This window comes from Pygocentrus nattereri, chromosome 10 (assembly GCF_015220715.1).
Source record: "Pygocentrus nattereri isolate fPygNat1 chromosome 10, fPygNat1.pri, whole genome shotgun sequence".
In the NCBI taxonomy this organism is placed as follows: domain Eukaryota; kingdom Metazoa; phylum Chordata; class Actinopteri; order Characiformes; family Serrasalmidae; genus Pygocentrus; species Pygocentrus nattereri.
Window position 1 is genome coordinate 4798922 of NC_051220.1, and position 22729 is coordinate 4821650.

At 40.9% G+C, this 22729-nt stretch overlaps 2 protein-coding genes across 4 annotated transcripts in view; both read left to right on the plus strand.

Annotated features, from left to right (window-relative positions):
- ttbk1b (tau tubulin kinase 1b) overlaps positions 1 to 3179 on the plus strand; it is a 36431-nt gene extending 33252 nt beyond the window's left edge. Inside the window, exon 15 of the mRNA XM_017702555.2 lies at positions 413 to 3179. Within this exon, the coding sequence (XP_017558044.1) occupies positions 413 to 821 (409 nt within the window). The 3' untranslated portion in view covers positions 822 to 3179. The remainder of the gene's footprint in view (positions 1 to 412) is intronic.
- Positions 3180 to 8042: 4863 nt separating this feature from the next.
- Positions 8043 to 22729, plus strand: part of slc22a7b.1 (solute carrier family 22 member 7b, tandem duplicate 1) — a 41902-nt gene continuing 27215 nt past the window's right edge. The window contains exons 1-4 of one of the 3 annotated variants that reach the window (XM_037542127.1): positions 8079 to 8282; positions 13359 to 13742; positions 13830 to 13933; positions 16152 to 16306. In XM_037542127.1, the coding sequence (XP_037398024.1) occupies positions 13362 to 13742; positions 13830 to 13933; positions 16152 to 16306 (640 nt within the window). In that variant the 5' untranslated portion in view covers positions 8079 to 8282; positions 13359 to 13361. Of the gene's footprint in view, positions 8283 to 13356; positions 13743 to 13829; positions 13934 to 16151; positions 16307 to 22729 lie in introns of all 3 variants that reach the window. The other 2 variants (XM_017702554.2, XM_037542126.1) reach the window with 2 other exon arrangements.

Here is a 22729-nt window from a genome sequence, read left to right on the forward strand (position 1 = left end):
AGTACAAAGTGCGAAAGTGCAGACATGGTGTGCAAACAAAAAAATTAGACTAGAAACAAATAAATAAATTAAACAGACATTAGACACAGTAAACAGACAGGACAGTGCAGCACAGATACAGCACTCATTCTGGACATAAGGTCGTGAGAATAAGGTGCAGAGATATTAACATGCTGTGATCTGTGAGTGACACAATAATTTGGTGCCATTTGAGGTAGCCATAATAACAATAATTTAGGAATGTACTTTGCACTATGACTTCATCGTGTTAGTACAAAACTAAGGAAAAACTTTAGACAGCAAATCTGTCTTAACTGATGAACTGCATTTGGAATAAGGGGAAATGTGTGTCAATTAGATTCGCTTTAAGGTTACAAAGAGGTCCTTTTGACATCTGTTCTCTTTGTCTCAGCTCTGTCAGCTCTGGGATGCAGAAGTCTGCCAGTGAGCATGCAAGTATCCATCAGCAACAGCCCAGACCTCAACTCCGCTCCTCTAAAACGCTACCTCCCCGCCCCCCAGCATCAGGCCCCGCCTCTTCGACAGCTAGCCGGACAGCTCTGCGCAGCGTCTCCCGGCCCACTGCTTCCCCAAGTCCTAGGAGCATTAGCACCTCCCCCCGCAGTTACTCCACCTCCCGCACAGATAGCCCCTCCCCCCAGCGCCTCCGTAGGCAATCCCAGCAGCCACGCCCACTTCCAACACCACAACCAAAATCCAAACCTCAGGACTCCGCCCACAAAAAGAGCAAGGCACAGCCAACAGCCACAGCGCAGAAAGGCAAACGAGATTCATCTGAGACAAAGTCTAAAGGCAGATAATTACTGTACAAGCCACACCCCATCCACAAGTGTCACATCTTCTACCTGTCACATTCTCCCGTACTTGCCAGCTTCATTATTAAATGCCAGCCAGGCCACGATAATCGCTCACCAATTCATCTATGTATGGTTCGGATCTGTTTCTCATCACTCATGACCAAATGATGTGGATGGATTTATTCATCTTTCAGCTAAGTGACTGTAATGGCTGCTTATATACCTCCGAAGAGGATTCTCAAACACAAGACAAAATGACCGTGATAGCAACAACGTGTGTGAGAAACACAACCCATACCGCTGGAGTGTGTCGGACAACAGAGCACACCTCACATGCCTTAATGAAGCCTGCAGCGTGATACAGTTCCACCGTCACAAAGAAGCTTCCAGAAGACACACTGCAAAAGCTGCATCCTACACTGTAAAAGCCGATCAACTTAAAAAACGTTCTTAATTAATCACACACATTTTTTAAGCTCAGTGAAGCCAAAATACTTCGAGATACACGCATACCTAAAGAGCATATGTTCACTGAGCTGCTTTCAGAGTTTAGCAGTGATAAATTGAAGAATTTTTTAAGTTGATCCAACTTATCTTTACCCATACAGAGCCTCTAGTAAGGAGCAGAAGAACACCATCATTTTTAGTTATGGCAAATAATGTCATTCTCTGGTTACCAGTTTTCTTTCTACAGCTTCAAGCACTTTTATTTTCTTCTGTGATGTCCGTTTTTTGGTGACACTCTAGCAGTGAACTTTGCTTTTACTTAATTATGGTACAACAAAATATGTAACTCTCCCCAAAGTTACCGCTTAGTGAAGCTAAACAGATTTTTTTTAGGGTGTTGGGAATTTTACTTGAACAACTGGCTATACCTCAGTATTCAATAATGAAAGGGAAGGTACAATCTCAATCCAAAAGGCCAAGGCATTGTTCTTTGGGCCGTTGCTAAAAAGTTTAATCTGCAAAATTCCATAATAATGTTTGTTGTTTAACTGATTTAAATTGAACTCTCCCGTACAACATCCTCCCGTATCTGTACCTCATTTCAAACCGTCACACTCATTGGATCTTGTTTTGGGCTATAAAACCTTTGGCTAATGGTGAAGATCATTCACCCAGATTTACGCCGCCACGCTTTCTGAGTATCACACAATTATATGAACACTCTCAAAACAAAGCAGAGATACTGAAGCAGTTTGCACCAAGGTTACAATTCAATTTGTAACACAGCCAGTGGCAACTTGATGTTCTCCAACTTTTGGAGCTATTTTGCATATCGCTGTTGTCAGAAGAAAACCTCGTATCTCAAATTTTGTCGTTTTTCAGTTTTTGACATCATTTGAAAATGCCTGTTGCCCCTTACGTTGTGTGTAAATTTCATGAAGAATATGCCAAAGGAAATAGGCCAAAATGATTTAGAAAAAAATCTGGTTCCATTGACTTACATTAAAAGTGAAGTAGGTTTTTTCCTTCTCCTGTATAATGATCGTTTTGGAGATTTTCTTCCAACAACAGCAATATACTAATAAATCAGCTGAACTAGATTCCGTCAGTATTTGTGTCCAAAACACACAGAAAATTGTCTGACAAAACATAGAAATTGCCCATGACATCAAGCCAAGATGACTCACTGCACTGCTGCTTCTAGGCTTTAATGTTTCATCTCTCATTTCACCACCCCGCCCTTTATTCAGATACCTCCATCTGATTGGCCGACTCATTATCAACACCACTCTCTGATGGGCCCATTCATAACTGTGACCAGCACTACCCTGTTGGCATGCCTTTGGATATGCTCATTTTGCTGTGTTTCTATAACCGTCTATTGAAAATATGTAGATAATATAAGTACTTTTCAAAACAAATTTATATTTATTTTTGTTCCGTATGGAGGATCAAATGGATGTAATATAAAAATGAGAAAATACTGTTACTTACATTTTCTTAGTTTTAGTTTTAAGTGCACCATGCTCATTACACATCAGTCAGATTGCGACAGGTGCTTTAGGGCCTAACATGAAATTGCAGAATGTGAGCTTTATCAGCGTACAGAACAGCTTGAAGTTTACAGCAAAACTAGCTAAAGATGGGGAAATCGATATGCTCAGACTGAAAAATACAAATCTTTGCATTCAATAAGGCAACTGTGATGTAGTGATTGGAAGTAATTTGACAAAATATTCAATATTGAATAGAATATGCACAAATGTCAGCCTCCATTTGTTCGTACGATTATACACCAATCAGGCGTAACATCATGACCACCTCCTTGTTTCTACGCTCACTGTCCAGTTTATCAGCTCCACTTACTGTATAACTGCACTTTGTAGTTCTACAGTTACAGACTGTAGTCCATCTGTTTCTCTGATACTCTGTTACCCTGTTCCTCAGTGGTCAGGACCCCCATGATAGAGCTGATAAAATGGACAGTAAGCGTAGAAACAAGGAGGTGGTCAGAACGTTACGCCTGATCGTGTATTTACATTTTATATATATAATAGGCTGAAACAGCTGCAATTGAACTTTTTATCGTGATTAAAACAGTAAGAGCTCATCACAGTTTACCGAATATTTCAACATGCTTGTTCTATCGGTGGTGGTCTTTTTGCGCTGTGACCTGATGCAACGCAACTGTCCCACAATATTGTCCTCACGGTGGGAAAGAGTGGAACCAATATAAGTCGATTCGCTCTGGTTTTATGAGGCGTGTGCACACATATTAACCTTAAAGGTGGTGCTTCTTACTGGACGGTTTCCGCTCTGCTGCAGAACAGTTGCATGCCGTATGATGTGAAAGGAACGCAGACGAGTTCTAGAGTGTTCTGCTGGTGGAATGTTCCTGAAGATTCTCTCTCTCTCTCTCTCTGGCTGTGAATGGAAGATGGAGAGATAAACCGAGGCAGTTCGAAACATGGAGAAAGCACCATGAGAACAGAACAGAAATAGTTCTTGTTTCATCCCGAAGTATTGCCCTCTCCTTTGTGGTTCCATTGAAGAGGCGAGAATATTGCATGACCGCGAGTTTCGTAACAGAATCATGACTGACCTAATGCTTATCTGACTTAACAACCTTTCTGACCGGTTATCCAAATGATCAGCGATGCCAATCAATAAACAGAAGCCACATGAGTGTTTTGATTGTATGTCTTGTCTCTGTTTGCCCGCATCTCACTCTTCGCAAACATCTGAAGAACAATAATCCGATCATAATCTGACACCACGCTCGCATCTAGAAATCTGATGAAGAGGCTGGATTTTAGCTCAGTAATCAGATTTCTCAGTGCTGTGAGCTCTTACTCTGATTTCTTTCAGAGTTCTTGGTCTGCGCATGCGCGAGAACAGAGGGTGAATGTCGCGAGACGCAGCAAAATGCTTTCGGAGCGACGCTGAAACCAAACACTAAATGAAGGATTTCAATATTTTTCATCTTCTAAATTATGTTTGTTCATTTTTTCAGGTGAAGTAGCGTGAAGTTTAAAAAAATAACACCATGAAGTTTGAGTTTCTGTTACGGTTACGTCACGTCTTCTGTGAGTTTATTGGCAGAAATCTGATTACTGTCTGACGCATATAGACCTGGAGTTTCCTTATCTGATTAGTCAAGTTCATGTAAACACATTGATCGGTTATCGGATTATTAACTGCGTGTCAATGTTAAAAAACAGGTTTGTGGTGTTTTTATCAGGTTACTTTACTCTAAAAAGATACACTTTGGTAAAAGTGACATGAAATACTTTGATGTCTTTCGGTGAAGTTCAGTAATACACTGCTCAAAAAAATAAAGGGAACACTCAACTAACACATCCTAGATCTGAATGAATGATATTCTCATTGAATACTTTGTTCTAGACAAAGTTGAATGTGCTGACAACAAAATCACATAAAAATCATCAATGGAAATCAAATTTATTAACCAATGGAGTCCTGGATTTGGAGTCACACACAAAATTAAAGTGGAAAAACACACGACAGGCTGATCCAACTTTGATGTAATGTCCTTAAAACAAGTCAAAATGAGGCTCAGTGTTGTGTGTGGCCTCCACGTGCCTGTATGACCTCCCTACAACACCTGGGCATGCTCCTGATGAGGTGGTGGATGGTCTCCTGAGGGATCTCCTCCCAGACCTGGACTAAAGCATCCGCCAACTCCTGGACAGTCTGTGGTGCAACGTGGCGTTGGTGGATGGAGCGAGACATGATGTCCCAGATGTGCTCAATCGGATTCGTGTCGGGGGAACGGGCGGGCCAGTCCATAGCTTCAATGCCTTCATCTTGCAGGAACTGCTGACACACTCCAGCCACATGAGGTCTAGCACTGTCCTGCATTAGGAGGAACCCAGGGCCAACCGCACCAGCATATGGTCTCACAAGAGGTCTGAGGATCTCATCTCGGTACCTAATGGCAGTCAGGCTACCTCTGGCGAGCACATGGAGGGCTGTGCGTCCCTCCAAAGAAATGCCACCCCACACCATTACTGACCACTGCCAAACCGGTCATGCTGAAGGATGTTGCAGGCAGCAGATCGCTCTCCATGGCGTCTCCAGACTCTGTCACGTCTGTCACATGTGCTCAGTGTGAACCTGCTTTCATCTGTGAAGAGCACAGATGCAAAAGCCAAGCATCCTGCACGGTGTTGGGCTGTGAGCACAACCCCCATCTGTGGACATCGGGCCCTCATACCATCCTCATGGAGTCGGTTTCTAACCGTTTGTGCAGACACATGCACATTTGTGGCCTGCTGGAGGTCATTTTGCAGGGCTCTGGCAGTGCTCCTCCTGTTCCTCCTTGCACAAAGGCGGAGGTAGCGGTCCTGCTGCTGGGTTGTTGCCCTCCTACAGCCTCCACGTCTCCTGGTGTACTGGCCTGTCTCCTGGTAGTGCCTCCAGCCTCTGGACACTACGCTGACAGACACAGCAAACCTTCTTGCCACAGCTCACATTGGTGTGCCATCCTGGATGAGCTGCACTACCTGAGCCACTTGTGTGGGTTGTAGAGTCCGTCTCCTGCTACCACGAGTGTGAAAGACCACCAACATTCAAAAGTGACCAAAACATCAGCCAGAAAGCAGAAAGGTACTGAGAAGTGGTCTGTGGTCCCACCTGCAGAACCACTCCTTTATTGAGTGTGTCTTGCTAATTGGCAATAATTTCCACCTGTTGTCTGTTCCATTTGCACAACAGCTGTGAAATTGATTGTCAGTGTTGCTTCCTAAGTGGACAGTTTGATTTCACAGAAGTTTGATTTACTTGGAGTTATATTGTGTTGTTTAAGTGTTCCCTTTATTTTTTTGAGCAGTGTACGTTAAAAGAAAACACCATATCCAAAGTCTAAAGTCCTCCTGGGTGATTCCACAGCTGGGTTGCCATTGTTGTCCCACTGATATTGCATCTATAAATGCATATCGTTGTTGGAAGAAAACCTTGTATCTCCAAAGTGGTAACTTTACAGGAGAAGGAAAAACCTACTTTAATTTTAATGCAAGTCAATGGAACCAGACGTCTTTCCAAGTCATTTTGGGCCGTTTCTTTTGGTCCATTCATCATGAAATTCACACACAATGTAAAGAGTAACAGGCATTTTCAAATTATTTCTAAAACTGAAAAAACGACAAAAATGGAGATACGAGGTTTTCTTCTGACAACAGCAATATATAAAGGTAAAGTACATTTTAAACAGAAAGTGTCCTTCACAACAACCTATATGCATGTTTCAGATAAAAAAAGTTAAATGAAACTTTCTTAGAAAACTGCATTTTTGCTGTTCCCAGCCCAGGAGAACTGCATTTCTAAGCGCTCTAAGCTGGAAGACCTCATTTGGAGATTTGGACCGCTCTCTGGTGCAAATGTGTACCTACAAGCAACATGTGGACGAGCATTTTGGGATGTGGGTTAAGCATTGAACCCCTCCCCCAAGCAGATGAATGTGATCATTGTGAGTGAAGAGAATTCAAAGAGAACTCAGGCGCAAGTTGGTGAAGGAAGTGTCTTCAAGGCTGCAAATTGAATGATCTACAATAGTCATCACATCTTCATCAGTACAAATGGCAAGCTTCTCTTTGGCCTCTTGTTTGAGGCTGTTCGTGTAACGTTAATATGTAACGACATATGATATGGGCCAAAAAATTCCTGACCTGACGCCTCTGACTTTTAAATGACCATTTCAGGCATTACAGGGTGAATCACAGCAGTTCACACACCATATTTTACCATGTTTTTATTCTAATGACTTAGTACTGCCACTTTTTTTATTTGATACAAAAAAGATTCTGTATCTGTATCTCAACGTTTCATTTTTACATATTTTAAAAGTTCATTTTTAAGGGTTAAACGGGTTAAATGGCTCCCTAATAGTGGAATCACGCCCCTAATAATGAGTAAAAAAAAACTGCCAGTGAAATGACCCGAGATTTTTTTTTTCAAAGTAATAGTCACTTCTAGATCATTTTTCGAGATAATAACCTCAAGATAATTATTTGTAGATCATTTTCGTGGGATAATTATTTCAAGATATACAGAGAAAACTTCAGCGCATTACCCACTCTGACCTGTAGATGGCACCAGATACGCCGTTCAGGCAACATTCCACTCACTATTACCTCCCCAAGGTCACTGTCCAGTTTTCAGGGGTGCTGGAAGTTCTCTGATTGGAGCTATTCTAACATAAACTGGCCGCTGTTTAGCACTTTATTTTGAGGGGGGGGCGTTATATTTGTCCATTCCGGGCCTCCGTATTGTTCTCTGTTGACTTTGGCTGTATTTCTCGTCCTTAAACTCAGACTGTTCTCTTTCTGCTTCTGTTCTCTTTGTGTCTGCAAAGTTCAAGGTTTTCTTAGTCTAATGCCAGTCCACATTAGAGTAATCCCACTTGATGAAGTGCTAATGGTGAATCCCCGCGGCGATCATGAGAAGCGCGGTCCGCGGTTCCCTGGAAAGGGCGAAAAAAAACAAGTCAACTTTGGTCGAGTTGTTTTCCCACCTGTATTCCTTCTTGCCGGAATACGGGTGGACAAAATCGCAGTAATCCCGTTCGGTATGCTAATCACAGCGTGGCGCAACACAGTCGGTCAGTTTTTAGTAGTTTTTTTTTTTTTTTTTTTTGATTTGTTATTTTGAACACATTTCTCAAAAATATCTCACCAGTTTTACCACATAATTCAGAAAGACAAGCTAACGCGTTTCCAGGCTTTGCTTTAAAAGAGAGGCGCAGCGTGATATATCTGAATATGCAAATCTCTCCGAGTTGATTGGTCAAGGCAAAGGGAGTCTAGGAGTCTTTGAGAGACTGGGCAGACTCTGCTCTGGAGTTGTTGGTGGAGAACAGAGTCCATTTCATTGAATCTATTCACTTTAAGTGCCTTTTTAAGTCTGTCTGCATTCCTTAGAGGGGAAGCCTGTCCAACCCTTCGGAGCCTTTTGGAATCCTTGGGCATTTAGCTTAAAGCAAGTTGCCATTGAAGGTGAGTCACATCTCTCTGTCTCACTCTTCCTTCCCACATAAACAGCTGCTTGACTTCAAACTTGAAGGGGCAACTTCACCCATTTTTCAAAAATTCTACATAATTAAAGGGTTCAGATGTACACAAAGTCAGGCAGAGTGGCTTGGTGTGAAATGGTCCGTTCTAGAGAAATTTGCAGGGACAGAATTGTTCACAGTGGTGATGATGGGAACCAGACGTCTGAGGAGTTTAATGCCTCCTTTACAGGAAACTTTTACGTGAAATAGGTAGATTTATGCTGCCTGACGTCTGGTGTATTGTTTTATGATAGTTTGGTGATTAAGGTTAGGCTTAAAAATGGATTTTGGTCTGTTTATTTTGATCAATTTATGGAGGAGGGATACAAACAGGGTGTTATAAGGCAAAATAGTCCCTAATAAAAAACTTATTTTACTTGGATGTGTTTATTTATTTATTTATTTCACCATCATCAATGCACAAGGCGCTGTATTTATGCTGTAGACATAGGGACTTCTGGTGGCTATCACCAGGTAAAGGAATCAGTCTGCAAGTTTCTCTGATATGACCCGTTTCACATCAGACCATTGACTCTGGTTACATCTCAGCCACTGAATTATTGAATTTCTTGAGAAAAAGAACAGAGTGGATGTATGAAATGAGAGTGCTGCTGACTGACAGAGATGAAATGTGTGAAGGTTAATGCAGCTGTGGAGGATTTTATTAGCCCTGCTCTTGTAGATTCAGCACCAGGACCTGTTGCTGCAGCTTCCCAGAAGCAGGGAAGGAAACAAAGATTCTTCAATGTGAGCCAGACCTGTTAGGAACTGAGTACGCCAAGTCTGCAATGGCTAGAAACCAAACGTTATGTGGTCAAAAATTGTGAGGGGGTGCTGTTTTTTCATTTATTTTAATTATTTCTTGTCAACTATGTCTGATCTTCCACTACCTTGACTTTGATGTTATTTTCGAGAAATTCAGGCAATAACTGTAGATCCGATGGTCTAACATCGCAGAGGAGGATGCAGCGAAGTCCTTCAGAGTGGTCTGAGGTGAAATGCTCCATTTGAAAGAAACCTGCAGGATTGTTCACGCTGATGGTGAAAGGAACCTACGGAGCCGCACTGGTGACATCCTGTATAAATCAAAAATAACGCAGGACTTAGTAAGGCATGGGAATGAGATGATTAAGTCATGGCCATGACTTAGTAAGGCGTGTGAACGAGATCACGGCTTACTAAGCCGTGGCCGTGCATTAGGATCTCGTTCCCATGCTTTACTAAGTCGTGGCCGTGACTTAATTATCTCGTTCCCACACCTTACTAAGTCGTGGCCATGCATTATTTTTATTTATACCGGATGTCACCAGCAGGGCTCCATAGGAACCAGATGGAAGAGTTTAATGCCTTTAAAAACTCCCTCACAGAAAGTTATTACATGAAATGCTTATGAATGCCCTGCCTGATGCCTGAGACCCTGTTTTTCAATAGAGATCTGATTCTGGCTGAAGTGTGTTTTAAAAAGTCCTTGGCAGAGTGATCTAGAGTGAGATCTGAAGAGTGTTGTGAGGCAAAATAGCACCCAAAGAAACCTTTTTTGGATAGATTTATCTCAATTCTACTATTTTCTGACCCCTGGTTTTTATCACCACCACTGTAAAAAAGGTAAGTTTCTTCACAACAAACCATTTCACACCAAACCGCTCTGAATGACTTAATGACAGTTCAAAATTGCTGAAATGAACGAATGAAACAGTGGAATTCTTTTTAACACATACATTTTCCATAGAATACTGTGCAAACTGTCTTAGCTCAGCCAGAAAATAGTTAAATTGATGTTTACATTTTTTACAACCTATATTTTTACAGTAAGCATAAATAAATATGAATATAGTAAAAAGTAGCAAGAATTTCATTGACATCAGTAAAATGAATGCTGTATTGTGAGCTGGCTAGATGACCAGGGTCCTGTTCTCCATGATGCTTCTCAGCTGTTGCTGATGTGTTTATTCAGTATCACCAGCAGCGCACCTGAAGTTCACGTCGTGTAACTTTATAAGTTGTCCATTGATTGAACCAATAGATAGAATAACTCCATTCCTAAAAAGCTGGGACACTGTGCAAAATGTTAATAAAAAGAAAATTCAACGATGTGCAGGTCATTTAAACCCTATATTTAATTGAAAATAGTACAAAGACAACATATCAAATGATAAAACTGAGTGTATATATATATGTATATATATATATATGCCCATAGAGGCTGATTTCAGAAAGGCTGAGTGTTTCAGAAGTTAAGATGAGGAGGGGTTCGCCACTCTGTGAAAGACTGCATGATCAAATATTGCAATACAATAATAATGTTTCTTAACATTAAATAGCAAATAAATTTGGCTTTGCCCTGCGATGGACTGGCAACCTGTTCAGGGTGTATCCTGCTATCCTGCCTCCCCGCCCCCCCCCCCCCCGCGACCCTGACGGAGAAGCAGCTTAGATGAATGGATACATTTGGATTTTCATCATCTAATAATTTCATTAAAGGATTCAGAGATTCTGGAGAAACCTCTGTATGCAAGCGACAAGACCAAAAACCAGTATTAGCTGGCTGTGATTTTTTGGCCTCAGACGGCACTGCATTAAAAACAGACATGATTCTGTGGTGGAAAATCACTGCATGAGTTCAGAAACACTTCTGAAAACCACTGTCTGTGAAAACAGTTCATCACTGCATCTATAAATGCTATAAAATGGACTGAGGGGATGTAGAAAAGTGTCCTGTAGTTCAAAAAATCAACATTTGAAATTCTGGACACTGTGTCCTCCAGGCTAAAGACCACTCAGCTTGTTATCAGTTTAAAAGCCAGTATTCATGATGGCATAGGGGGCATTAGTGCATGTCATGGGTGCATTAGTGCACATCTGTGAAGGCACCATTAATACTGAATGATATATGCATGTTTTGGCAATGTAGTCCAGGCCTGTCACCACTGAAAACAATTGGCACATTATGAAATGAGAAATATGACAAAGGAAACCCCGAAATGTTGATTAGCTGAAATCCTACGTCAAACAAGAATGGGAGCCATTCAAAACTACAGCAGTGTCTCCTCAGTGCTCAAACACTTACAGAGTGCTGTTAAAGAAGACGTAATGAAACACAGCGGTAAACAGGCCCCCATCTTGTTTGGAGTGTGCTGTTGGCATCAAATTCAAAACGAAAATCAAATTTCTCAGTTTTAACATTTGACATGGTGTCTTTGTAGTATTTTCCTTTAAAAATACATTTACATAATTTGCATGCCCTTACATTCTATTTTTATTTACATTTCGTCCCAGGTTTTATGGAAATGGGGTTGTAATTAATAATACTGGGAAGTTTCTAGGAGAAGTCTGGAAATGAAAACATAATAATTGACACTGACATGCATAAACTTGTACTGTTTATTGCACTGTTTACTGTATTCACTGTAATTTTAGTGCTTTTCCAGGCAAGTAAACTGCTGTTTCCTCACAAACAGTGGGGAACCCCCAGTTCTCCACATGTACTGTTAAGTTTTGGTTGAGAACAAAAGGGTTAAAATCTTAAAACCAGAATGTTTCCTCTGTGGTTTTTAGGTAGATACAGCCAAGCCGACTCTCCTATTGGTTGGGCCTTCAGGAGCTGAACTTCAAGCCTAGTCAGATTAAACACTAACATAATACTAGAATACCTTAATATATTAAACTAGATAACGTCACTAATTGCAAATATGAGCCACAGTCTAATCAGGTTTCTGTTGTTTATTGGAAATGCAAAAAGTGGCAGCAACTCTGACACCATAATAGTGCTACATACAAAGTAAAATATATGTTAATGTCTGTTTTGAGATGAAACATATGGAAGCTTCATATCCGTGTTTAGTCTAGAACGGCCACAAAATGTTCACCAGCATTAGTTTAGCGTTAAATATTATTAGGAATCCCTGGTGGGGATTAACCTCTGGTGGAAATTAGCATTATTTTTGGCTTTGAAGCCCTCACTCTAAATGGCATGGTTCCCCATTGGTCAGAGAGATGTTAATACATTTGTCCTATAGGCCACATCTAATCTATTATACAGAGCACAAAGATAATATTGGTAACATTGGTAGTTAATAATTGATAATATTGGTAGAAAAGTGAGTCTTTCTTCAGCTGATAGATATAAGCAGCTTCACCAGTCGTTCAGTGAACACTGTGTGCAAGGCAGATTTATTAGCTTTAGCCTTTGAACGCGTTTATACGGACTTGTTTTCAGTCTTTTAAGTCAGTGGTCAAAGGTGAAACTGTTTCTAAGCCTTGCCAAGGCCCTCCACAGCTGTGCCCAGCAGTAGACCCTACCTCCTGAGGTCTGACTCCTGCTCTGGAGTTAACACGTTAAAACTGTTTAAAAGCCTCACCAAGTCCCTCTACAGCTGTGCTTAGCAGTAGGCCCTGCCTCCTATGTCCTGCTATGAAGTCACCCTCTTGAACTCCAGGCCTGTTTATTCAATTTTTAATCTTGAAATGTTTAATTCATTAACTATTATAAATTATTTGGTAAGCTTGGCAGAATTTATATGTAATGTATGAACAGAAGACTGAATTGTGGAGCCACATTTGATGATTAGTTAAGGTAACCTGATGCAAAAATACACTACAAGCTGGTTTAGTGTTTTTTAAAGTTAATTCGACTTTGACTTGAGTTTGCCTGGTGGACCAAAATATTTTGGAGTATTATAGTATGTATAATCTAGCATTCATTACAGACACTGGGTGGTACGTAGATGGATAGAAATGCTATGAAAGTAGTACCTTCATATGCATAAGTTCTAACCTTCACATTTATAACAGGTTTTTGGAGAAATTGAAGAGACCCTAGAACAGAACCTTATGGGACACCATATATCACTCTATTATGTTTATGATTCATTTAGAAAACATTCTGCATGAAATAACATCTACTATATTCTTCTAAAGAATCCATGTGATGTCCAGATGTACAGTGTTCATTGCTTGATTGATTGATTGATTGATTGATTGATTGATTGATGGATTGATTGATGGATTGATTGATTTTAAAAGAGAGGATGAAGTTTGAGAACATTCTGGCTGAGACAGATGGGTTTGGACACTACCAGATTGCTATAGTCGCTCTGCTGGTGTTTCCCCGCATCACCCTTCCGTGTCACTTCCTGTTGAATAACTTTATTGGCGCCATCCCGTCCCACCACTGTGACATCAGCTCTTTGGACAATGACGGTGTTTTTGAGAATCTGACTCAGCAGCAGAGACTGACTGTCAATGTTCCACAACATGAAGATGGAACCTTTGATTCCTGTCACATGTTCTCAGAACCTCAGTTCCACCTGCTGGGGAACTCATCTAACACCACAAAACTTCCTGTGGTCCAGTGCCAGAATGGCTGGCAGTACGATCACAGCACTTTTAAATCAACTTTGGCAACCCAGGTATGTATCATGTGTGGCACATTGATTAAGTATTTGTACTAAAGGCAAATGTCCTTCATATGTCTATCGTATTATGTTTCTCTCCAGTTTGATCTGGTTTGCGATACAAAGGGACTAAACAAAGCCTCGGCCACCATATTCTTCATCGGTGTCATGTTTGGAGCCGTATTCTTTGGCATCCTTAGTGACAAGTAAGTCCATTTCAACATTTTCTTTGCTGATTAGCTTTTTTAAAGATCAAAACTGTCTGTGCTTGTTTTTCTTCAAGGCTTCATTGGTCTTATTCACCTGCTATTTTGCTTGTTGTGTCACACTCAGGGTGGAACATTCTGTTCTGCTGTCACACTGCTGTGCGTTGATTTCTGAGGCCAGCCCAGCTGTCTTAGTCCAACTACAAGCTTTGAGTGGACTGAATCAAGGCTAATTTATGTTTCTGATTTCTGATTTATGACAACTTTAGTACCATTACCAGCATAAGCTATCAATAACCTTAATGCTGACTGGCTAGCTAGCAAATGTTAAGTTCACTGGCAGCTTTTTCAAAGGGAATACGATTGCCTGATTGCTAGCTAGCTAAACCATCTATTTTAGTCCATTACAGTGTTTTTAAGAATCTTAAGGCTGATTTATACGTCTGTATAACTGAACATGTGAAGTGCGTGTTCACTAGCTTCTTTCCTTTTATCTCCGTTTGTAGCAGTGATTAGTGATTAACTGGACACTGTTGTGAAATGTTGTGACTATTCGGTGAGCTGCTAGTGAGAAATGTTTAATTCATTAACTATTATAAATTATTTGGTAAGCTTGGCAGAATTTATATGTAATGTATGAACAGAAGCCTGAATTGTGGAGCCACATTTGATGATTAGTTAAGGTAACCTGATGCAAAAATACACTACAAGCTGGTTTAGTGTTTTTTAAAGTTAATTCGACTTTGACTTGAGTTTGCCTGGTGGACCAAAATATTTTGGAGTATTATAGTATGTATAATCTAGCATTCATTACAGACACTGGGTGGTACGTAGATGGATAGAAATGCTATGAAAGTAGTACCTTCATATGCATAAGTTCTAACCTTCACATTTATAACAGGTTTTTGGAGAAATTGAAGAGACCCTAGAACAGAACCTTATGGGACACCATATATCACTCTGTTATTATGTTTATGATTTATTTAGAAAACATTCTGCATGAAATAACATCTACTATATTCTTCTAAAGAATCCATGTGATGTCCAGATGTACAGTGTTCATTGCTTGATTGATTGATTGATTGATTGATTGATTGATGGATTGATTGATTGATTGATGGATTGATTGATTTTAAAAGAGAGGATGAAGTTTGAGAACATTCTGGCTGAGACAGATGGGTTTGGACGCTACCAGATTGCTTTATTTGATTTATACGTCTGTATAACTGAACATGTGAAGTGCGTGTTCACTAGCTTCTTTCCTTTTATCTCAGTTTGTAGCAGTGATTAGTGATTAACTGGACACTGTTGTGAAATGTTGTGACTATTTGGTGAGCTGCTAGTGAGCAACGAGGGGCGGAAGGGTAGGGGTGAAAACATTTTTCTACAAACTGTGTCAAGATAAAAACACGAAAATGTTAAAACCACGGTTAAAATTGTATTTAAACACAAAATAACTTTTATGAATGCTGAACACATGAAGACAAAAATCTAGTTCGTTTAAAGTTTAATTTATTAATTTTTAAAAAATGAATTAGACCTCTGCATTTTAACCCATCTGAGCAGTGTAACACCACATACACACCAGAGAACACACTCACTAGGGGGCAGTGGGCACACTTGCCCAGAGCAGTGGGCAGCCTTATCCACAGTGCCCAGGGAGCCCTACCCAGCTCAGGGGATCAAACCGGTGACCTTCTGGTCACAAGGCTGGTTCCCTAACCTCCAGCCAAGTTTTGTTACTCTTGCATGTTCTCTTTGAAATCTATCAACATCATTTTAAAAATGCATAGCGCAAAATCTCAAGAACTTCCAAAACTGGTGGAAAATTCATTTTATTCTACTGTGAAAATTACAACATGCTGAGTGATTCTCAAACTGCTTGAATTGATTTGTGCTAGTTCTGGTTTGGATCTCTTCCCACCAGCCCCACCACCCCTCCAACTTTAGCCAGTCTTCACAGAAGTATAATTACTTTTAATCATGGATGAAACTTTTAATCTAATTGGTTCATCCCGTTTTTTAGGCCTTTTGCTGTCATGAGAATGCGTCTTACACTGAAAACAGTTTGTCTCTCTTTGTTGTAATTGCTTTGGTGTTTCAGGTTGTTTCTTGAGCTTAAACTTAAAGTGGGACATCAGTTTCAATCCATATAAAAGCAGTTTTAAGTTGGTGTATTAATAGCCTCTCGGTAATAGAGTTCTCTTTTTTTCGTCAGGTATGGCCGCAAGAAGATGCTGCTGGTCTCCTATGTCTCATCGATAATCTTCAGTGTGGCCAGTGCCTTCTCTACTAGCTTCATGATGTTTGCACCATTTCGCTTTCTGACAGGATTCAGCTTGGCTGGAATCAGCATAATATCCATCGTCCTCAGTGAGTCTGTCTCAGTCTCTCTTCACACTGTCTTCATCCCGTACACCCTCCTCTCCAAATCTTTAGTTTATTCCAGAACCTTTTCTTTCATCAATAAAGCAATAAAGTTGGTCCAAGTTTCTGTTCCAGCTAGGGCTAGTTCACAAACTGGTCTATAGCACGTTTTCATCTTTTGGTAACGGTTAGATAAAATAGGCCTGTCATGATCATACATTTTAGCTGATGTTTGATTGCCGTGGAATTAATTGCGATTAACAATTTGTCTTTTTTGTTCATTGTCTGTTGCTGTTAGTGTATAAACCTAAAGTGGCCAAATTGGCTGAAAAGTAGCTCCAAACCAATGACAGCTCAAAATCAAATAAACAGACATTACTCACCCTCTAAAGGTGTTATAGCACACTCAGAAGAACTCTTCTTGTTTTCATAAAACCCATGACACATCGCCGTAAATGCGCTTTCTGCTTTATTTACACACGTTTACCTGATAAAGACGCACCCAGTTCACATTATGTTTATGGCAACATGTTATGTTTATAAAAGCTGACAAATGGTGGGAAATAATTGCAATCAGGCGATTACATAATAATTGTGAGTTTTAATGCTGTTGAAACTTTAAAGAGGAATATGCTTTTTTAACTTATTTTCATGTAGTGTGATCATCTGTGAATTTTGGACAGATGTTTTTTGTTTTTGTACCATAAAAATAGCTGTTTTCATCATAAATGTTTTTCGAATTCTGAGTTGTGTTTACCAGTCCCATCCTATTTTAACTACCCTCTGGGGGGCTGTAATATATCACTGTTTTAAAGCGTAAACAACTCATAGTCAGGGATAGCCAGGCTGAAGTACCGTCTCCAAAGGAAGCAATAAAAGAAGTGCATATCCCCCATATAAATGAAAAATAACATTGTTATGCAGAGATTCGTTAGAAACGTACTACAAATGTCATGAAACTGTATTTTTAATTTTATCTTCTTATATCTGCTCTTCTCTCTCTTTGATCAACTGAACCTTAAGTAGTGCTTGATGTGAAAGCTTGATGGTGTAACTTAAACTCTCCATTTAGCATTATGCAAACATTGTGCCTAAATCACGAACTTACCAGCCATGTTTAGTTGTTAGGTCAGGTCAAATAGACTCGCTTATGTGGTTTCTGACACTGTATAACATGCCATTGGACAACAGAGCAGACATAGTGTGACAGTACAGAAAAATACAGCCTACTGTTGTTCATTTTCATAGATTACAGTGTGTCATAGGGTCAGAAACCACATAAGCGTGTCTGTTTGAAATGATCGAGCAACTCAACTGGGTTGAGGCTACTGTGTGATTCAGGCATGCCATTGTAATGTGGACCATGGACGTAATCGTCGTTATCATCATTAGTTTTTAGTTACATGCAATAAAGATACACATTACTTCTTGTGATAGAAAAACCGTTAAGCAAGGATAGCAATTTGTAGCTGTCTTGTTTGGCTCGTATTATTATTGTATTATTATTGTATTATTTGATCAGGTCCACTTACCATAGAGGTGCACTTTATAGTTCTACAGTTACAGACTAGGCCAGGCGTCGGGAACCCAAATGTTAAGAAAAGCAATTTCATTCTTTCAACAAAAATCAAACCACTTTGGAGCCACAACATTTCATGTCCATTTTACCACCTTGGCTGTAAACCAAGTCAGGAGGCTTTTATTGTCATTCCCTGTATATACAAGTACACAGGGGAGTGAATTTACGTTCCTCCAGGAGCAACACGGTGCAACAAGGAGCAAAAAGTACAAAGTGCGAAAGTGCAGACATGGTGTGCAAACAAAAAAATTAGACTAGAAACAATAAATAAATAAATTAAACAGACATTAGACACAGTGAACAGACAGGACAGTGCAGCACAGATACTGGCGGGGCGGGGGTTAGCTTAGTCCTTGTGAGTTTAAAAACCTGATTGCTTGAGGAATAAAGCTGTTGCAGGGTCTGGCAGTGGTGGCACGGATGCTCTAGTACCTCGTGCCAGACGGCAGCAGTGAAAAAAGTTTGTGTGAGTGATGGATGGGGTCGTCCACAATGCTGCAGCGTTGGGTGTAGATGTCCATGATGGAGGGGAGAGAGACCCTGATGACCTTCTCAGCTGTCTTCACTATACGCTGTAGGGTCTTGTGATCCGAGGCGGTGCAATTCCCAAACGAGGAGATGATGCAGCTGCTCAGGATGCTCTCCACAGTCCCCCTGTAGAACATGGTGAGGTTGGGAGGGGGGAGATGAGTCTTCTTCAGTCGCAGGAAGTAGAGGCGCTGCTGGGCTCTCTTGGCTATGGAGTTGGTGTTGAGGGACCAGGTGAGACTCTCTGTGATGTGGACACCAAGGAACTTGGTGCTCCTGACGATTTCCACAGCCGAGCCAGTGTTGTTCAGTGGGGGGTGGTCACCTCACACTCTTCGGAAGTCAGCAACCATCTCCTTAGTTTTGTCTACCTTCAGAGACAGATTGTTGGTCTTGCACCAGTCCGTTAGCCGTTGCACCTCCTCTCTGTATGCTGACTCATCGTTCGTGCTGATCAGACCCACCACAGTCGTGTCATCAGCAAACTTGATGATGTGTACTTTGCCGTACAGTCATGAGTCAGCAGAGTAAACAGCAGCGGACTAATTTGTGCTAATTTGCTGGTACAAACTGAAAAAATTTAAAATGAATGAAAACGCAATTTTACTTTGCACTGCTTGAAGCTTCAGCTCAGCTCAGCTATAACCACTTTTCTAACATCTCTGGCAGGAAACTTCCAAAAGTGGAAGAGTTACTTGTAAAATGTCTCGTAATGTTCAACTTTTTCTGAGGCTGAATCAGTTTCTCATTCATCAGCATCTTGTTCAAGTTTTCCTGTTCCACCTTAAATGGTGGCTGAGGCACCAGAATGTAACTACTGCGCCATTTAAGATGGAACTGAAAAATTTGAATAAGACACTAACTTCAGCCTTGCGACTTTTTAGTGTCAGTTTCTCCTTGGAGACGTATCAGGAAACCAGCTTATAAACACAAATAAGTCCATTAGTTTCTGAATTATTGATGTTCATTTTAAATCTTTCTCTTTGTCTGGGTGAGACTGTTTTCTGTGTTGCTATGGTGACCAGCGGTCTGCACGCAGATCTTCAGGGTTAACGGGTGAATCAGCAGTTCTACATTAATTCCAGCGTTTAAGACCATTTACTGTTAAACTCTGTTGAACCATCAGCAGAGCTTTATTTAATTTTAATTCTGCTGTGGAGCCGCAATGAGGCAGTAAAAGAGTGGCATGTTGCCGACCCCTGGACTAAGGGTTGCGCAGACTAATTGACTTGTCGACTTTACTGCTTGGCGACGATGCTTTAAGCTTAATGTCGTCTGGTTGCTATTCATGTGATTACGACATCGGCAATGTGGACACCTCAGAGAAGACAACATAATTGACGATTTTAAAAAATCCGAACCCCTTGCAACCCCTATTACATACTGTAGTTCATCTGTTCTATTGCGTAATTTGTTACCCCGTCTTCTTTACCCCGTCAAGACCTTCCCAATTGTTTTTATCAGTTGAATTAGCGGAGCTTATATACAGTTTTATACAGTGTTCTTCTAACTCCAAATGTAGTCAATCAGCCAGTAATCTCTGAAGCTGATGAGTAAAAGAAGCTTATACCATCCAGTTAGCATTGTGCAAACATCAAATCTAAATCCCACACTCATCTCAAACCATGTTGTGTTGTTCAATAATCTTAAGGAGACTTATTTATGTGCTTTCTGACCAGAGATGTCACTGAGGATTTATGGATTAGGGGGCTAAGACTTTTCATAAGACTTTTGGGGTATGGAGGGAATTAAACTTTTTTTTTTAATGGCTCCAAAACATCTGTTCATCGTGAACTTTTAAGAGTAGCAATAGTCATAAAACATTACTGTTTGACATACAGAAGATCTGTCTCTTCATAGTTTGTATCGGACACAGAACTGATATGATTTCAGTGTAAATAGTAAACTCATCAGTTAGCTAACGTTGTCGTTATATAGCCTATACTTTTTTCTTCACCTTACATAAACCTAAAGTTAGCTAGCTAACAAGAAACTGGGTAAAACACATCATTTGTCATAAATCAGTATTGTAGGTAAGTAGGTAGGTATTTTTTTCATTTTTACCCAATTTTCTCCCCAATTTAGTCGTTTCCAATTCCACCTGCTACTTAGGACTCCCCCAATCACACAATACTACCAGTGCTAGGAGGGTGAAGGCAGCACAGGCTTCCACTGAGTCCTGTGAAACCAGTCACCTCTTCTCGGAGGAAAGCGCCAACCACCAGATCTGTTACGTCAGCTAACAGACGCCTGCGCTGACTAGCACTGCATTGAGTGATGGGAGGAGAAGGGGGGCCATCCTACCCACCCAGAGAGAGCGAGGCCAATTGTGCTCTCTGGGACTCCCGGCTACGGATGGCTGTGGCATCACTAGGGATCGAACTTGCGATCTCCTGATGACAGAGCCAACGGTTGCACCACTGGGGAGCAGTACTTACTGTTTCACTCTGTATTTTGCTGTTGTAGGGCCAAAACCTTCTATCTCCATTTTTGTTGTTTTTCAGTTTTTGACATAATTTGAAAAATGCCTGTTGTCTTTATATTGTGTGTACATTTTATGATGAAAGGACCAAAAGGAATGACCCAAAATGACTTGGAAAAAAGTCTAATTCCACTGACTTACATTAATAGTGGAGTGTGTTTTTCCTTCTCCTGTAAAGTTACCATGTTGGCGATATGAGGTTTTGCTCTGGCAACAGCGATATTTTATATAGGAATAAGGTCTTAGTTGATTAGTTTAGCTAGCCTGTTCCCCCAGGTCTGATATGATTGGCTTACAATGTGCGTGGTCTGATATGATAGGCCAAGCCAGGCTTAAAGAACCTATAGAGCAGCAGCAGCACCTCCTTCTGTTCGCACTCTGCTATCACAGTATCTTGATACTGTATCGATGCCACAGTGGAATAATAAGGAATGAATGAGAAAAATTGCTAATGATTTCAATGAATCATGTGCATTCACTAAAACTGGCCTAACAACACCCCTGACACGGTGTGACTTACTGTTGGACAAAAGATGACAGTACAGAAAAGTATAACACACTGTTGTTCATTTTCATAGATAACAGTGTGTCATTCATTGTCAGAAGCCACTGGGGTCAGTGTGCGATTCAGGCATGATGTTTGCTCGATGCTAAGCTGTGGCTGTAAACCTCCATTCCACACCCAACAGCTTACAACAAGAGAGATTTCTTGATGTGCTTTGGAAAAAAACCCTTTAATTACAGATTGAAGTACAGTTTCTCTGGAGCATCTGTTAGCCACCCTTTACCTTCATCATCATTGGTCAGGACCCTCACAGGACCACCACAGAGCAGGTATTATTGGGATGGTGAATCACTGCACACACAGCAATGTCACTGCTAGACTGAGAACAGCCAACCAAAGTACAAATCCAGCCAACAGCGTCCTGTGACCAGAAACTGACCACTAATGAAGGACAAGAGCATGACTAACACAAGCCATGCAGCATCGGTTTGTGTTGGTCATTTGTATGGTCTCTAGCTTCACATCTGCAATGCTACTAACCGTAAAGCTTAGTAAATGGTTATTGGGCTGGACACGCAGTTCTAGGAAGAACCGTTAATGAGTAATGAGTTTAGAACTTTTACATTATGTGGAGGTTCATCACACTAACATCTCATTTACAAACATGTTTCTTTGAAGAACTGTTCAATGAAAGCAGTTTTCTATGGTATCACTCCAAAGATGAGTGAAGGCAGACCATGAAGGTAGGAGTGTCTAATAGAGGTGACAGTGAGTGGACACAAGTGAGTGTTTAAAAACTCTGTCTGATCCACTCGTACCAGCACAACACACACTAACAAACCACCGCCTCGTCACTGTCACTGCCGTGCTGAGAATGACCCACCACCTGAAGAGTACCTACTCCGTGGTGGTCCTGACCATTGAAACAGGTGAACTACTGTCTGTCCAAGATAAGCTTGGACGTGGTGGATCATTCTCAGTGCTGCAGTAGCATTGACGTGGTGGTGGTGTGGTAGTGTGTGTTGTGCTGGTACAAGTGGATCAGACACAGCAGTGCTGCTGGAGTTTTTAAACACTGTCCACTCACTGTCCACTCTATTAGACACTCCTACCTTGTCAGTCCACCTTGTAGATGTAAAGTCAGAGACGACAGCTCATCTGCTGCTGCACAGTTTGTATTGGTCATCCTCAGGTCCTTCATCAGTGGTCACAGGACACTGCCCACAGGACGGTGTTGGCTGGATATTTTTGATTGGTGGACTATTCAATACTCAAAAAAACATCTCTTGATCCTGAAGTTTTTGCTAATTATAGGCCTATCTCCAGTCTTTCTTT